At 40.4% G+C, this 17,406-nt stretch overlaps 1 protein-coding gene and 1 long non-coding RNA gene across 2 annotated transcripts in view; one reads left to right on the top strand and one right to left on the bottom strand.

The window, feature by feature from the left end:
* Window positions 1-2,054, top strand: part of LOC123606367 — a 154,493-nt gene extending 152,439 nt beyond the window's left edge. Inside the window, exon 5 of the long non-coding RNA XR_006716251.1 lies at window positions 2,040-2,054. This is a non-coding gene — a long non-coding RNA (uncharacterized LOC123606367). The remainder of the gene's footprint in view (window positions 1-2,039) is intronic.
* The window catches only part of PTPN12 (protein tyrosine phosphatase non-receptor type 12), a 105,653-nt gene extending 92,377 nt beyond the window's left edge, over window positions 1-13,276 (bottom strand). The window contains exon 1 of the mRNA XM_045494574.1: window positions 12,759-13,276. Coding sequence (XP_045350530.1) covers window positions 12,759-12,857 — 99 coding nt within the window. The 5' untranslated portion in view covers window positions 12,858-13,276. The remainder of the gene's footprint in view (window positions 1-12,758) is intronic.
* Between the last annotated feature and the right edge of the window lie 4,130 nt (window positions 13,277-17,406).

The following is a 17,406-nucleotide window of genomic DNA, read 5'->3' as shown; positions in this document are numbered from 1 at the left end:
CTTAGGTTTAAATCTTAAACACACTTCCATTAAAATAATATGACATCTTGGGGCGCCTGGGTGGCGCAGTTGGTTAAGCGTCCGACTTCAGCCAGGTCACGATCTCGCGGTCCGTGAGTTCGAGCCCCGCGTCAGGCTCTGGGCTGATGGCTCAGAGCCTGGAGCCTGTTTCCGATTCTGTGTCTCCCTCTCTCTCTGCCCCTCTCCTGTTCATGCTCTGTCTCTCTCTGTCTCAAAAATAAATAAACGTTAAAAAAAAAATTAAAAAAAAATAATAATAATATGACATCTTGAATTACTATTGAGTACTCTCTACATAGTATGCTAGTAGCTTTACATACATATTATCTTTATCTTGGTCAATCAGGTAGGTATTATATCCACAATTTCCCTAGATAACCTGCTCATAATCATAGCACAGCCAAGATAAAAATTCCTGTGTGGCTCCAAACCTTGTTGTCTTTCTACTAGTCTGGAGGTATTAAGGTTTTTGGAACCCAAGACCCTTGAGAATCTATGAGCTATGAACTTTCTCTACCACCTCCCCAATAACAAACTTACACACAAAATATTATGTACAACTTGAAAGAGTTCACAGACCTCCTGAAGCTCATCCAACACCCCCAGGAAAACTTTCTGCTGTTCTCACAAGTCTATCCACAGTTGGTAAACTTCTTGAGGAAAATGTCCTATTTTCAATTGCTAACTGTAAACACAGTGCTGAGGCATAGTGGGCACTTAAGGAATATCTTTTGTATGAATGGTGGATGGCAAGAACCATAGAAGGATGATAGGGACACATTTTTGCATTCCTCCAGAGTCTACCAGGGTAGCTACTCAATGTTGTTAAATAGCTTTTCAAATGCAGATTACATGTAAGAACAGTTATTAAAGGAAATGTAGATATTAGTAAACATCCCAAAGCCTCTGAGATTAACATGATCCACGTTCCACATTCTCCAGGAAAAACCAAGGGACAAACTACTTATATCTGCCATAAGCCAATTCACAGACACTATAATATTTTACAAATGGAAACAAGACTTTTGTGTATTTCAGAGGAAAGGAAGTAATTGTCAAGGTATGACTGCATGAATCTAAAAAATTTTTTAGACTCTAAAGAATCTAAAATGTAAATATATGACAGGAAATACAAAATGTTGGGAGAAAAATTCAACTATTTGGATGAGACTTAGGGTCTTAAGGGTTAGAATAACTGCATATCACTGGGCTTGCTTTAAACAAGTCTTGAACTCAAATCTAATGCAAGGCTTTTTTCCATGACATTAAAAATTGAATTTTACAGTGGAGATATCATTACAATGAGATAAATTTACAACGGAAAATACTTTAGATAAACTGAGCTAAAATATTTATCCCAGAAAATGAGAATTAATTTTTGTTTCTGAGTTCGGGGTGAACATGGTAAAGCCATTCTAAATTTTTAGTGTTTTGACCTTCAGAGTACTGGCCTATAAGGAAAGTTTGCTAAGAAATGGAAAAAGTATGTTTAATTTAATAGTACAACCACAGATAAGATTTCATTCATTCAGTGGGTACGCTCAAGGACAAGAAATGGCTTATTCTAGAGGGAAGAGGATACATACTACAGAGTACAGGAGTTTAATACTGCCAAGGTAATGTAAGACTATATTTAAAAGGCTCTGGAATGCCAAGTTAAGAAGTACAGACTTTATCCTCTCGCCTTGTGATACTAAACTGGGGCAAAAGTTACAAAATTGGGAGGACAGGAGAAAGGGAAATTGGGAAGACAGCATATAATTACAGTTTGAAAATAAGCACAGCTTTGATCTGATGCTTCAATTTGGCATAGGCATCCAAAATTCTAATAATTTTAATGGTGATCAAAGGGAGCTTTGAGTTGTTTTTGAACTTACGTGTTTTGATAACAAAAATAAAAACATGTTTCCAATATGGTCCTACATAAATGTATTAGTAAACAGAACTAAGTAGCAACACTGGGACTAAAATTCACATATCCTGATTTTATAATCAGCATGCTTTCTATTATTCCACAGATGCCAACACTTGAAAATGGTATTTTAGGAAAGTGAGTACAATATGTAGAATGGATTGGATGAGGCAAGAAACTAGAGGCAAGAAGAGAACAGCTATTGCTGTAATCACTCTTAAATCACCCACAAGTTACAAGGATATTGTTATTTTTGCAGAAACGCCAGTGACATGGTATGTAGATTTTATTAATGAAATCTAAAATCAAAAGTTAAAAGTAGATATTTTATTAAAATTAATGTTCTAAGATAGTGTCCCCAAAGTATGATTCATGGGGTGGGAGATACATTAAGTGTTTCCCTGAATCCTTATGTATATCAGACAGCATCCAGAAAAAAATATGTACTGTTCTATTTTTCATATTTAGGCAGAAGACATTACAATTAATAAAATCCTATTTATCTAAATGTTTTCTTGAATTCAGTCTAGTACTTTGTCTCATATTTTCTTTTTCAGTGGATAATGAAATACAACCACAGTTGTATAAGTACGTCTTTATGCATATAAAGGGGAAAAGCAGTTCTCAAGCTCATCTAAGAGACAAGCTCTTCGGACCATTTGAAGAATCCACTTGAAGAATAAATCTCTGTCTTACAATTTTTTTTAATGTTTATTTCTTTTTAAGTGGGGGGGGGGGGGGGGGGGTTGGGCAGAGAGATGAGGACAGAGGATCCAAAGCAGTATCTATGCCTATAGCAGTGAGCCCAATGTGGTGCTTGGATTCACAAACCGTGATGATGACCTGAGCCGTAAGTCAAACACTCAGTGGACTGAGCTACCCAGGCACCCCTCTCCATCTCAGAATTTTAAGCTCACTACAATTTCTGCTCATGCAATGGCCACTAATGCCTATTAAGTGCCAAGTACTATATTAAGCAAGAAGGATACACAGATAATTAAGTCACAGTCACTAGCCCTGGAGGCTTTCAGTCCGGGAAGTCAGAAATGTAAATGTTTATGAATCTAATGAACTGAGTGCTATAGAAACACAGAAGTGTTTAACACATGAACAAAAAAATTTAATCTGTCTAAATGTTAAGGTCTTACTTTCAGTTTCAAACTGTCAAACCTTTTCCAAACTAAATGTCAAATATTGAAGGGAAAAAAGCTAACGGTATTCTAAAAGTAAATACGGACAAACATTCTTGCGAATTTAACACTTGTAATAGGATGCTGTCTCCAGTGAGCCATGTCAGGAGAGTTACTTAAAAGTTTACTTCCACTTGCAAAGTTAGAATACAAGTATGTTTGGCTACATACCCATCAAAGACTGAATAAGAAACTGAACCAATTGCAATGGGAAAACCCTAAAATTAGCTCAAATGCAAAAACGTGGAAAATACTTCCTATCACTCTAGCTTTGAAAGACACGTTAGACGTACATACAGTACCAGTTATATAAACTTACTAAGATATTTTAAAAACCTACAAGCTACAAGATAACCTACTTCACACCCACAAGGATGGCTATAATCAAAAAGACAGACAATAACAAGTGTTGGTGAAGATGTAGAGAAATTGGTAGGAATGTAAAATGTACAGCAGCTTTGTATAACAATCTAGCAGTTCCTCAAAATGTTCAACAGTTACCATATCACCCTTTAATTCTATTCCTAGGTATATACCCAAGATAAAGGAAAACATATATCCTAACAAAAATTTGTACATAAATGTTTATTCATAAAATATATTTTATCTATTGTTATATAAAGAAAAGATTTCAAAAAGTGGAAACAACTCAAATGTCTATCAACGGATGAATGGATAAACAAAGTGTAGTATATCCATAAAATGGAATATTATTCAGTCATAAAAAGAAATGAAGTATTTCTGAGTCCTACAACACATAGATGAACCTTGAAAACATTGTATATATTAAGTCAAAGGACTTTGCCACGAAACATCACATATTGTATGATTCCATTTACATGAAATGTCCAGGAGAAGCAAATCCATGGAGACAGCAGGTAGATTAGCGGTTGCCTGGGGCTAGTGGGGAGGTAAGGGAGGAAGAATGACTGCTAATGGGGGGGGGGGGTGTCTTCTGGGGGTGATAAAAATTGATTGTAATGATGACTGCACATTTTTGTGAATATACTAAAAACTATTAAATTACACAGCTTAAATGGATAAATTTTATTGTAGGTGAAGTATCTCTCCATAAAGCTGTTACTGATTTTTAAAACACCTACGAGCCATGATATTAAACAATTTAACAAACAATGAAAATGTGTATACATATTTTGGCTGTGCAGCATGAGACCTTCCAGGCTTTCAGTCTTTTCTCCCCTCCTGTTTTCTAACATTTCAAATCCAAACTTTAAATAAAAAACTTCAGAGGTCTCATTTAACCAAAAGACAAGTTCTCATTATCTGTCTTTTAAAATCGTATTTAGGGGCACCTGGGTGGCTCAGTTGGTTGAGCATCTGACTTCGGCTCAGGTCATGATCTTGTGGTCCATGAGTTCGAGCCCCACATCGGGCTCTGTGCTGACAGCCTGGAGCCTGCTTCAGCTTCTATGTCTCCCTCTCTCTCTGCCCTTCCCCCGCTCGCACTCTGTTTCTCTTTCTCAAAAAAAAAAAAAAAAGAAAAAAAGAAAATCATATTTAAACAGCAATCATTTCACAAAAGAGGGCATACATACAGTTAAAAAAACATGAAAAATACTGCATCTATCTTATCTAAAAAAAAAAGGCAGAATGTGGGAGGGGAGTTCTCCTTCAATCTGTCTTCCTCTAGTTTCTACTGTCTGCTTTCAGAATGTTAGAGTAAATGTTAAGAATTTATACTTGGGGCTCCTGGGTGGCCTCAGTTGGTTAAGTGTCCAACTTTTGGTTTCAGCTCAGGTTATGATCTCACGATTCGTGAGTTCGAGCCCCACATCGGGCTCTGCGCTAACAGCATGGAACCTGCTTGAGATTCTCTCTCTCTCTCTCTCTCTCTCTCTCTCTCTGACCCTCCCGCACTCACTGTCTCTCTCTCAAAAATAAACATTTAAAAAAGAAAAAGGAAAAAAAATTTATACTCATTTTACCTATTTTCTCCTCAACTATAATCTAGATTCTTCCTATATTCCACCCCAAACTGCTATTTGTGGTCACCAAATCACTCCTATTTGGCAAACAAAATGGGTACTTTCTCAACCTTACCTTACCAGTCCTCCCAGAAGTATTTGATTTTGCTAACTACTCCTTTCCTGAAACTCTCCCAGACTTTTCTGACAGCTTCCGGGTTCTCTTCGCTTCTTTCCGAGCCTACCTTCTCAGGAACAGTCACTAACCTCCTTTTCGGACTGCTATCTATTTATCTATCTATCTATCTATCTATCTATCTATCTATCTATTTATTTTCTGGACTGCTCTTTAAATGCTGTTGCTTTCCAACCTAAAACTGGTCACTTTATATGTTTATCTGAACACACTCATTTGCTCCCATACTTGCAACTACCTCTTACATGCTTATATGACAAGTTTCAAATTTTTAACTCCATCCTGTCAGCTCTCTTGAGCCCTACATTTCTACTCAATGTTTCATGCACCTCAGTTTAACACATTTAAAACTAAATTGTCCCCTACCTTGAAATCTCCTCCAACCGTCTTCTGCTTGATCCCCTCTACCTGTTTCTCCTCCCATACTCCTAACCCTACCAAATGATATCTTCTAACGGGTGATAGTATACCAAACCAGGAACCTTGGAGTCATACTGCAAATATTTCTTTCTCCTTTACTACCCACATCTAGTGAATTGTTAAATCTTCTCTCTTAATCCTTATCAGATCCTTTTTATACTCTTTCTACTGTCTTAGTCTTCTTATATTTCAACAGCTTCCAAAATGTTCTCCTCCATCACTAATTCCACCCTTAATACTGCCATCAGAATCAACTTTCTACAACACAAATCTGTCAAATAACTGCTCTTTTTTTTTTTCTTTAGAGAGAGAGAGAGAGAGAGAGAGAATGAGAAGGGGAGGGGCAGAGACAGGAGAAGAGAGAGGATCACAGGATCCGAAGTGGGTTTTGTGCTGGCAGCAGAGAGCCTGATGTGAGCCTCAACTCACTAATGTGAGAACATGACATGAGCCTAAGTAGGACGCTTAGCAGACTGAGCCACCAAGGAGCCCAATCACTGCTTACCCTTCTTAAAGCATGAAGTGGCTCTCCAGAGACCAATAGTAGTGATTCTTAGCTTTTCTACTAGCACCTATCTGAATGATAGAAATGAAGGCTCATACTAAAGCAGGCTGGAGCCAGAGGGTGGGGGTGAGTGGTTGAAGGTGGAGGAAACACTGCTAGAATGCTCAGCTACTATGTGTATTTTCTTAACACCTGCCCACTATCCACGTGAGTTTAGTGTAGAACTGTTCAAAATTATTATCATTGAACTACAGAATAAATTATAGCATAGATATAAGAGCTTTCACAATCTAACCCCTACCTAACTTACTCAGCATCGTTATTAGTCCTTACCATGCATTACCTCATTGGTTCTCAAAGTATGGGTCAGGGACAGCCCGCCCCCATGAAGTTAAAACTCTTTTCCTGGGGCGCCTGGGTGGCGCAGTCGGTTAAGCATCCGACTTCAGCCAGGTCACGATCTCGCGGTCCGTGAGTTCGAGCCCCGTGTCGGGCTCTGGGCTGATGGCTCAGAGCCTGGAGCCTGTTTCCGATTCTGTGTCTCCCTCTCTCTCTGCCCCTCCCCCGTTCATGCTCTGTCTCTCTCTGTCCCAAAAATAAATAAACGTTGAAAAAAAAAAAAATTAAAAAAAAAAAAAAACTCTTTTCCTAATAATATTAAGTCATGTTTCCTCACCTATAAATATGATAATGCACAGACTTTCACACAATAATTTTTAAAAATCAGTTTCATTCTCTGAGGAGTATACAGTAGAGTTTTCTAGAGTACATGACATGTGATGCTATGTGAAATGTAACATTGCAATGGTATGAGTGAAGCAGGGGAGGGGCTTCTATTAAGCCAGATGTAGAAATTTGCAAAATATACAAATAATGCTGCTTCTCACTACCTTTTGTTTTGAACAATTATCTATCACATAGTTAATATGGAATGAGTTTATTATCATTATCTTAAAGTGTACTATTTTTTAAAATATGTTTTAATTTGTAGTATAATAAATAAACAAAAGCTTTTTGGGGGCCTTCAGTAATTTTTAAGAATGTAAAGGACTCTTGAGATCAAAAGATGTGAACTGCTGCATTAGTTATAGCAGATTATCTTTTTCATTTTTTAAAATATAATTTATTGTCAAATTGGTTTCCATAAATTATGGCAGATTATTTAACACTTCCCTAAACATGTTCCACTTTAAAACTTCCATCCTTTTGCATGGTGATGTGCCCTCAGCCTAGTCCCAGCTAGGTCCTAAGAGACCTCAGATGTATCCTGGAGAAACAGAACAAAAAGAACAGAGGTTTGGGAGTACCTGGCTGGCTCAGTTGGAGGAGAATGTGACTCTTGATCTTGGGGTCTACACCTGTGCTGGGTATAGAGATTACATACATACATACATACATACACAAATAGAACAGAGGTTTTGAAGTCAAGCAAGATACTTAACTCTCAGAGTATGCTTCCTCATGTGTAAAATACAGGTTATATCTACCTCATAAACTGTTGAGTTAGTAAGAAAGGGTGTAAAGTATCTGGCGCAGTGTTTAGTATATAATAGAGATGAAAAATGTTAAGTTCTTTCCTACTTAAAATAACTTATAAAGTCACTAATGTTACCATAGTAAAATAAAAACCGTATAACAATTATTTAATCATAACAAAGCAAATAGGCTGGTCATTTTGAGCAGTTCTGTCAGGATTACCACTTGTAGAACAAATGGTTTTATATAATAAATCCCCTGAAATAAATAACTTCTATGGTAGTTCTTGGGTATCTTTGATAAATTAAGTTCAGATTAGTTTAAAACATCAAAGTTATTTTAAATAGCATATTAATATAGGATGGCTTGCTATTATACCCAGTTCAGCCTCAGAAAAATGTCCTTAAATCCTCTCCTCCCAATATTTCACAAAAAAGTACTAGAATTCACACTTCTGTTGCATTCTATATTTTTAATACTCCACTGAATTCACTTATTATGTTTTTGTTTTCACCTTCATAAATGTAGAGAAAGCTGGCTTTTAAGCTGAAGCTGCCATATTTGTTTGTAGCTTAAGTGTCTTTTGTGATTTTTTCATATACAACTGTGTAATGTAAATTAGATAAACTTTGGCCTGATCAGAAGAAATCTACTTCTTGTTTTAATGTTTTAGACATTACAAAGCTTTAAAACGCACAAGAAAATGATTGAAAACAAAGCCCAGATACTTCTTTCTTTCTATGTCTAGTTATCTGTAACTGACTGTATGAATTAGCCATATGAGAATACACAGACCTTAGCACAATAATTTGTTAGATGATGACCCTAAACGTCAGTCCCAGACCTCAGCCCTGTGAAGTAGCATTTTTCTTCTTTAAAAGATCAGTCATCTGGGGTGCCTGGGTGGCTCGGTCAGTTAAGCGTCCGACTTCAGCTCAGGTCATGATCTCACGGTCCATGAGTTCGAGCCCCACATCGAGCTCTGTGCTGACCGCTCAGAGCCTGGAGCCTGTTTCAGATTCTGTGTCTCCCTCTCTCTCTGACCCTCCCCTGTTCATGCTCTGTCTCTCTCTGTCTCAAAAATAAATAAACGTTAAAAAAAAAAAAAAAAAAAAAGATCAGTCATCCTATTTTAAGTGGCCTGCCCATTGTCAGACAGGTAGCCAATGAAAGAGATGGGAGTAAAACCCAGGTCTGTCAAACACAAATGCACACCACTCTACCTTATACGTTTGTTTACTTGTCATGATCACTGTCTGCCATCTTGCATAGAAGACTTATAGTCAATGGGGCACCTGGGTGGCTCAGTCAGTTAAGCATCCCACTTCAGCTCAGGTCATGATTTCGCGGTTCGTGGGTTCGAGCCCCGCATCAGGCTCTGTGCTGAAAGCTCAGAGCCTGGAGCCTGCTTGGGATTCTGTGTCTCCCTCTCTATCTGCCCCTCCTCCACTCACACTCTGTCTGTCTGTCTCTCTCTCCCAAAAATAAGTAAACATTAAAAAAAATTTTTTTTAAATAAAAAAGAAGACTTGCAGTCAAGATAGGAGAAACCGAGTTCCAGACCTGCCACAAATCAGATGTTTAACCTTCAACATGCAAGTAATCATCTTGGTACTACAGTTTACACCATCTCAGTATCTTAGTTTTCTCCTTTCTAGGGTTGGGCTAGGGAGGACTCAACACACCAAGGCCAAAAATAGAAAACTCAAAGAATAGTTAATGACAGGTGGAAAATTTTCAAATTAAAACAAGATACTATTTTCCGATCATCAAATTATCAAAGAGCAAGATAATTAAATGAACACTCATACATTACTGACAGTTGTATACATTGATACTTCTCCAAAAGGTTATTTATAGATCTGTATTAAATGTTTATATCCTTTTACCTAGTACTTCCACTACTGGAAGATATCTTATGCAATACTCCAAAATAAGGAAGCTTTACACACAAGTGTTCATTACAGAATTATGATATTGTAATAACAGAAAATAAATGGCCTAAACATTCAACCACAAGCAAATGGTTAAGCTATAAAATGGTTGCCAGGTGAAATATATTATATAGCCACTGAAAATGACTTTTACAAGTGAAAAACACTTATCAAGATGTTCAGTTAAAAAACAACAACAACGATATTGGGGCACCTGGGTGGCTCAGTAGGTTAAGCATCCGACTTCAGCTCAGGTCATGATCTCCTGGTTTGTAAGTTAGGCCCTGCGACAGGCTCACTGCTGACCATGCAGAGCCTGCTTGGGATGCTCTGACTCCCTCTCTCTCTACCCTCCTCCGCCTGCTCACATGCGTATGCGTGCTCTCAATACATATATATTTACATATATAATGTACTATATATATATATATATATATATATATATATATACACACAAAATGGAAAAAATATATATATGTAAAATGGAATATATTGTATGGTCACACAGATGCATTAAACAGAGACAGCCTTTGAGTGATGGGACTAGGTAGGCTGGATATAACAATGGAAAGAAAACATTTTGGATGTCCACCCACTTTCCTAAGAGTAAGGCATTATTAATTAGTCTATAATTTCCAAATTTGAAACAATGAACATTAGTACTTTATACTTGAACAGGATTATAACATCTAGATTATCTCTAAGGCTCAGTTGTAAAATGCTAAAATTTAAAAATGCATTTTTAGCCCACATAAGATTTGAAGAATAACAGAACACTTAAAATTATTAGCTGATTTTCTATTCTCTTTCCATGGTAGAAGGGCATGGTTTCCCACCAGCATACCACCCAAGGGAAAAAGCAGCACAATCTAGCAGTCTTAATTATAGCTATTGCTTATCAAGTCATGGAATAAAAAAAGCAAGCACTATAAAAGAATAGCCTTAGTCATCAAATCTCGAATGTAGACTCACCTAGTATCCCTAGGTATTATGGAAAAAAAAGAAACTCATTTAGTCCTTCAGAAATGAAATCTCCAATAGGAATCCCTGACTCATCCCCAAAGCACAAACCCCAAGGCTACTTCCCCTGTAGTTCAGAGACTGGGCACCTGTCCTGATGGCCTTCATCACCAAACAATGCTCTTTCCTGACAGGATGTGCCCAGGGATAACCAGATGACTAGCATGCAAAGGAGAAGTGACCATGGACCACACCACCTCTTCTTCCATAACCAAAATAAGACTGTAATAGACTAATTTTAAACTTTTAAAATATCTTAAGTAAATATTTTCTATTTTTGCTAAAAATATAGAAAAAAGGGACTCCATCCAATTATTGGTAAGTGACACTACCCAAAAGATACAAACACAATCAAAATTCTCAATGTAAGTCGAGAAAATGTTCCTTACCTTTACTTCGACCAAAAATTAATTTTTCAAAAATACATAGGCTAAATATCAACAGAAAATGTTTAAAAGAAGGCATAGATTATTTATATTTTTCTGTTCTGAAAAGATACTAACAAAATCTTACTCCTATCCTCTATTATTGGTCTAGGAAGGCGGGAATCACAAAGCTCAACAATATTATTATTATATTGAGTAAGGTCAACGATCTATTTTATAAGCTGTTAACAATTTTAATGCTAAGGCTTTACTAGACTGGAGTCGCTTTAAAATGTGAAAAAGCATTTCAGTACTAAAAGTCATATCACCTGCACCTTGTAAACAATTAAACTGTACTTTGAAACAAAAACTAGCCAGCGTTTGCTGCTCATTCATTTTTATAGACATTAACTGTGTATCCTTTTTACAATCAAGAATTTCGGAGTTAAGTGCTTATTCTTGGAGTTGTATCTTGCCCAGGAGCAAAATTTTCCCTAGCTTATTTCCCATTCTCAAACCCCGCCAAGGCTAAGGAGCAACCTCTTCCCAAAGTCCCACTTCCTTTTCCATTCCCCAGACCTCCAGAGTTTCCAACGCCCCAGTCTTGCGCAATATCCGTAGGAGCAGCAGCCGCAACCACCGCCTCCTAAGCCGAGAAACAACCCTAAAGGGAACATTGTCCAGCAGAAAAATAAAAGGGGGGCCGGAGGGACAATGTAGGAAGTCGACTTCTGGTCCCACGCCTTTGTATCTGACCCCCTCAATAAGTGATGTATCTAGAGCAATTTCACGAACAAGACTTTTAACCTCCTCTCCAGCCAGCCAGCCCAAGCAGAGGGCGGAAAGAGGGGGGCGGGGGGAGGCTGAGAAGGTTATCTCCCAGTTCAGGGCTTCAGCCCGTTTCGTTGCCTCCGCCCCACCAGGACTATTGTTCCCAAGTTCCCCACCCCCACCCCGGATAGGAAGTGATAGTCACATCCCCTCCGCCTTCAACAATATCCCCTAGGGAGTCCGAAGTAGGCTTCCTTCAGGACAATCACCCCCTCCACACACACACACACACACACACACACACACACACACACACACTTACCCCGTCAACCTAAAGTCACGATGACCCCAACGCCATCTCAAACCTGGGTCTCCAGAGACAAGAGACCGGACGAGGGTAGATGGAATTGGGCAAACCAAGGGATTCCTTACGGACAATCCTTTCCCAAGCCTTGGAAGAATAACTGAGAACCAAAAAAAAGGCAGAACTCCTCCCTTGCCCACTTCTGAGACCAGCCTGAGCAAAGGGACCCCAGGAGTTAATGCCAACCTCAACACCCCCGTACCTCCATCAGCTGCGATCTGCTCTCCACCCAGGGTAGACACCTTGCCTCGACCCTCCCAGGAGGGGCAGGCTGGTTAGGGAGTGGGGGTGGAGGGACGAGCCCCCCCTCCCGCCCCGGGTCTGCACCTCCTTCGGCTACGATTCCCGGCCCGAGAAACAATAGGTGGTCGCCGGCGGCGGTGCAGAGTGCGGGCTCCGCCGGGGCCGCTCCTTTCGCGCCCCTGGCGCCCGCGGTGGGGGCCGCGAAAGCGGGATGGGAGGGAAGGCGGCCGAGGGGCGGAGGCGGTCTCACCTCCCGCCGGCCTTCGAGACCACCCGGCCCTAAGGAGTTGGTGCGCGCCACTCCGCCCCTCTCCTCTCAGCTGCACACAAAGCGCTGGCTGCCCGGGCCGGCTGGGCGAGGCGGTGGTGGGCTCCGGTGCCGGCGAAAGGAGGCGACAGCAAGGGGAAGGACTCACCATGAAGTCCCGGGCGAAGTTGTCCTCCCCATTGTGGTCCGGACTCTTCATGGCCTGAACCCTCTGGATAAATTTCCTCAGGATTTCCACTTGCTCCATCCTCCCGCGTCCCCCCGGCTGCGGTGGCTGGCCCCCCCGCCGCCCGCCCGCCCGGCGCAGAGCTCGCTCAGTCTTCCCCAGCTCGCTTTCCCGGCCCTTCCCCTCCCTCCCGACCCCCGCCTAGCCTCGCCACTCCTTTCGGCTCCTCACCGCTTAAGGCGGCGGCAGCGGCAGCACCGGCCCGGTTCCCGACCCCACAACTTCCAGGAGCAGCGGCCGCTCTCCCACAGTACGAGGCGAGCCGCTGCGGCTAGCGCCAACCCCAACCCCCAGCTTGCTCCATCCTCCTTCCCCGCCCTCCTCCTCCTTCGTTGGGAGACGCCGCCACCGCCTCAGGAACACGGCTCTCCGCTCTCCCTGCCCCCCCCCTTCCCGGTTCCTCCTCCCCCCCCACCTCCACCAGCACCCGCAGCCGCCTCTCCCCACGGGCGCGGCCCCGCCGCCACCCAGACGCGCGGCCCCGCGCCGTAGCTCCGCCCCAGGCGCTAGGACGCGCCGATTTCACCCCACCCCACCCCGCCCACCCCGCCTCCGGGCCACTCTCCCAAGCCCGCCCTGCCGGTGCTAGCCCCTCTCGGAGTGGCTGGAAGGCTTTTAGCTGTCGGCTGGGCTACTTGACTCTACTTCCGGGGCGTGGCTCCGCCCCGCCTGCTAGTAGGTCTGAGGAGGTCTGGAAGGAGGGAGTTCGCCTCTGAACAGAGTAAATCCTAGTCAGTCGAGTAAGATTTTAGTTGGAACTTGCGGGCTCACGGCCTGCTAGTGGGAAAAGCATCATTCTAGAGCGCTTCTGCGCCGCCCACAACTGTGGGCTAGGACTACAAGTCCCGACCCGCGGGAGTCCAGGAGCGGGGGCGGGAGAGGGCGGCGGTGGGATAGAGAGGCATGCTGGGAACTGTAGTTGTGTCACCTCCACGTTCACAGCAGGTATGTCTTCATCTTACTAGTGGTTTGGTGACTATTGACGGCAATTAGACCTTGACACTTTGGGGAATGGCTACGGTCAAGAAAAAGGAAACGTTTCTTGAGTGAAAGGACTTTTGCTTTTTTGCAAATCCGTCCAAACCCTGACGAGTGAGCTCCTATTTGGAGTGCATCCAACACGTTTGTGTTGGGGGTTGTGATTGCTGAATTAAAGGGAATTTGTCTTGCGCTTAGATTCGCAGCCCTTCCAAAATGAGTAATAGATTTTTCTCCATTGAGTGGATTTTATAAATCTTCATACATCTTTGTAAATCTTCTAGTGATCAGAATATCCGTCCTAGTCTAATTAACCATTTTACAAAGAAAGTGATTCGCCTAAGTTCCCTCAGCATATTCTTAGCAGAGCCAAAACTAGAACGCAAATCTTGTTTTCAGTACAACGGTTATATTTCCTCTAAGGAAGGTAAACATGTGGTAATGTGACAGAAGTGAAGGATTTTATTCATAGACTTTTTTTTTGGTCACTTATACCCACAAGCATTTTTTACAGATACGCTGCTTGGTCAAGGAATTTGGTTAAATAGAAAATATAAGTGATAGCCCCCTTTTCCCAGATGAATGTTTAGAACTACTATGGAATAAACTCCTTCAAGAGAATAGGTTTGAGTCGCAGATAAAAAAAATTTTTTAATAATACAATTAGTGTGTACTAATCCACTCCTCCTCTCAGAAATAGGCACTTGCAGGTGTGCCTTTCTAAATCTCTAACTATGCATTTATATATAAAAATATACATTTTACATTATATATATATATTTATCCATATATATGGATATATATATATCCATATATATCCATATATATATCCATATATAATATATATATATATTATATATTTATCCATATTTAAAAATTCACTTAGAGGAACAGTTCAGTTTCTAAGGTAAGCTTTATCTGAAACAAGGGTCTGGAGTATTTTACTTTAATCAGTTACTGAGACTCCATTTCACTGGATGGAAAGGTCAGGATCTGGACTTGATCACCTACTAAGATAGCTCGCTGTAGGTACCCCTTTTCCTCCAGAACTGGAAAAGAAATTAGACTCTCAGCAAAGAAATGGGCAGATGATCAAGAGTACTTCTACTTTTGATGTATCAAAAGAATGTACAAACCAGAGGGTGATTTATAAAGACTATATGCTAGACAAGTTGTCTAACTAACGGTCTAGGGACAGTCTGATGGGAAGTGTTACTTGTTTTGAGTTACTGAGTCTATTTTGACTAGTGTTTTTGCAATTTTTTTACTTTTCCTCTTAACTGGCATGCTTCTCTCTCTTTCCTGTAACACTGTGTGTTTTTTGAGTTCTTAGCAGCTACCTGTGGCATCTGATGTAGGTTAGGGAGAACAAATGTACCTCTATGTATTTAAACTCTTTTGCAAGGGCTTGGCAGTACCTTCCTCATTTTAACATATTTAGGTCATGTTTCAATCTACAGATATTTCTTGTCTACCTCAAAATATGAAGGGTTGTAAATATGAGAGATTATGCTGTGTGTGTGTGTGTGTGTGTGTGTGTGTGCGCGCGCGCATGCAAGATACATCAGTGTTTTTAGGGATGGCTTCTTAGAGTGCATAGCCTGGAGGAAAAACAATAAGCGGTTAGTTATACCATGAGTGATACCAAATGAGTGATACAGATGTTGAGTCATTTAACAGTTCTGAGAAGAGACAGTTGTGAATTGGTTATCACGATGCAGTGGTCCTATCCTTGAAGGATATGTGAAATTGGGTTTGAACGGAAAGAAGAGCTCCCATGTAAGAGAAGTGATGAAACAAAAAGCATGAAGACAGTAAAGCAGAAGTTTGTAGCAGAATTTTTATATATGTGTGAAGGCGCTAAAGTGGATAGGGATTGGATTCTGGAGGATGTTGAATGCCTGGAGAATGATGCACACTTCATATTGTCAGTGGAAGTCACCAAAGGATTTTGAGAATAGAAGTAAAATTAGGAAAATAGCAATCTGGCACTTTTTGGATAAATCATGACTTAATAAGCGGAAAGAATGGAATGAGGTATTAGGAGCCAATACATGAAGCAACAAAAGCTGTAACTAAGGTCATAGTACTTCAATTACAAAGACATGGATGGGGCGCCTGGGTGGCTCAGTTGGTTGAGCACTGACTCTTGATTTCGGCTCAGGTCATGACCCCAGGGTCATGGGATCAAGCCTCAAGTGGGGATCCACGCTGAATGTGGAGTCTGCTTGGGATTTTCTCTCTCACCCTCTCTCTCTCTTCCCCCAACCTCTGTCTCTCTCTCGCCTGCTCTTTCTCACTCTCTCTAAAATAAAAATTAAGAAAAAAAAAGACACAGATGGAATTGGAATTGAGAGAGACAAAGAACTCAGAGAACTAGATGACTGACTGACTTAGTGAACAAGAAAGAAGGTAAAATTACAAATGACTGAAATTACCAAATTAGAAGAGATCAGAAAGGTTCATAGTACACAGGGTTATGCATGGTATGGGCAAATGGAAACTTTCATGCACAGATGATGAGAGGCAATTTGTCCATAAATGTATAAAAATGGAAACGTTATGCATGCTTTAGCTGAAAAATTTATAGATAATATTTACAGCTATATACAAACATATATACTTATTGCAACCCTATTTGTAGTAAAAGTGGAAACAATATACCTTCATACCAAAAGGGACTAGTTAAAAAACAAAATCACATACATATAATTAAGTTTTTTGAAGCCATTCAAAATATGAAAAAAATAATCTTTATATGTTTATGTGGAATAGGCCCCAAGATGTACTTATTAAATGAGACAAGGTAGGCATTGTATTTATGGTATTTATTTACTTTTATGTAAAATAGAATGTGGATAAAATGCTTGAACATAGAACTTTGCGAAAAATACTTCAAAAACTGTTCGCTTGTGTTGGCCTCTAGGAGGGCTTTGAGAATCTTTGGTAGAAAGGAGACAACTTCCAGTGTGTATACCCTTTTATATTCCAAATATTTTACTCTGTGTGCATTACTTTTCCAACAAAATTAAATCTACTTAAAATTTTTTAGACTTCCAATCTAGGTGATAAGAATGGCAATATCTTCTTTATAATTCTTTTTTTTTTTTAAGTTTATTTTGGGAGAGAGAGAGAGAGAGAAAGAGAACATGCGGGGGATGGGGAGAGAAAGAGAGAGAGAGAGAGAGAGAATCCTAAGCACGGAGCCCAATGTGGGGCTTGATCTGACAAACTGTGAGATCATTACCTGAGCCAAAGTCTAGTCTGATACTTAACCAGCTGAGCCACCCAGGTGCCCCTGCAATATCGTTAATAAAAACATACAAATGAAGAAAAATGAAAGCAGATCTTATTTGAGAGAATTTTTTAAGTGGCACAGGCTAAGTTTCAGAATACCGACCTACAACAGTTCTCAAGAAACTTGACTATCTTGCTCATCCTCAGCCACACTTGACCCAAGTTAACTAATCCCCATGTAAAACTGGCCAGCATCCTGTGACCTGGTGTAGAAACATCATGTTGGCCAAGCAGTTCTCACTGTTCAGAATCCTAACTTAGAAACCTAGAGAGCGTTAAACAGCAAGGGTAGAAG

The sequence above is a fragment of the Leopardus geoffroyi genome, chromosome A2 (assembly GCF_018350155.1).
Source record: "Leopardus geoffroyi isolate Oge1 chromosome A2, O.geoffroyi_Oge1_pat1.0, whole genome shotgun sequence".
NCBI lineage: Eukaryota > Metazoa > Chordata > Mammalia > Carnivora > Felidae > Leopardus > Leopardus geoffroyi.
The sequence above is the reverse complement of the archived record's forward strand: the minus strand, read 5'-3'. Positions and strand labels throughout refer to the sequence as shown.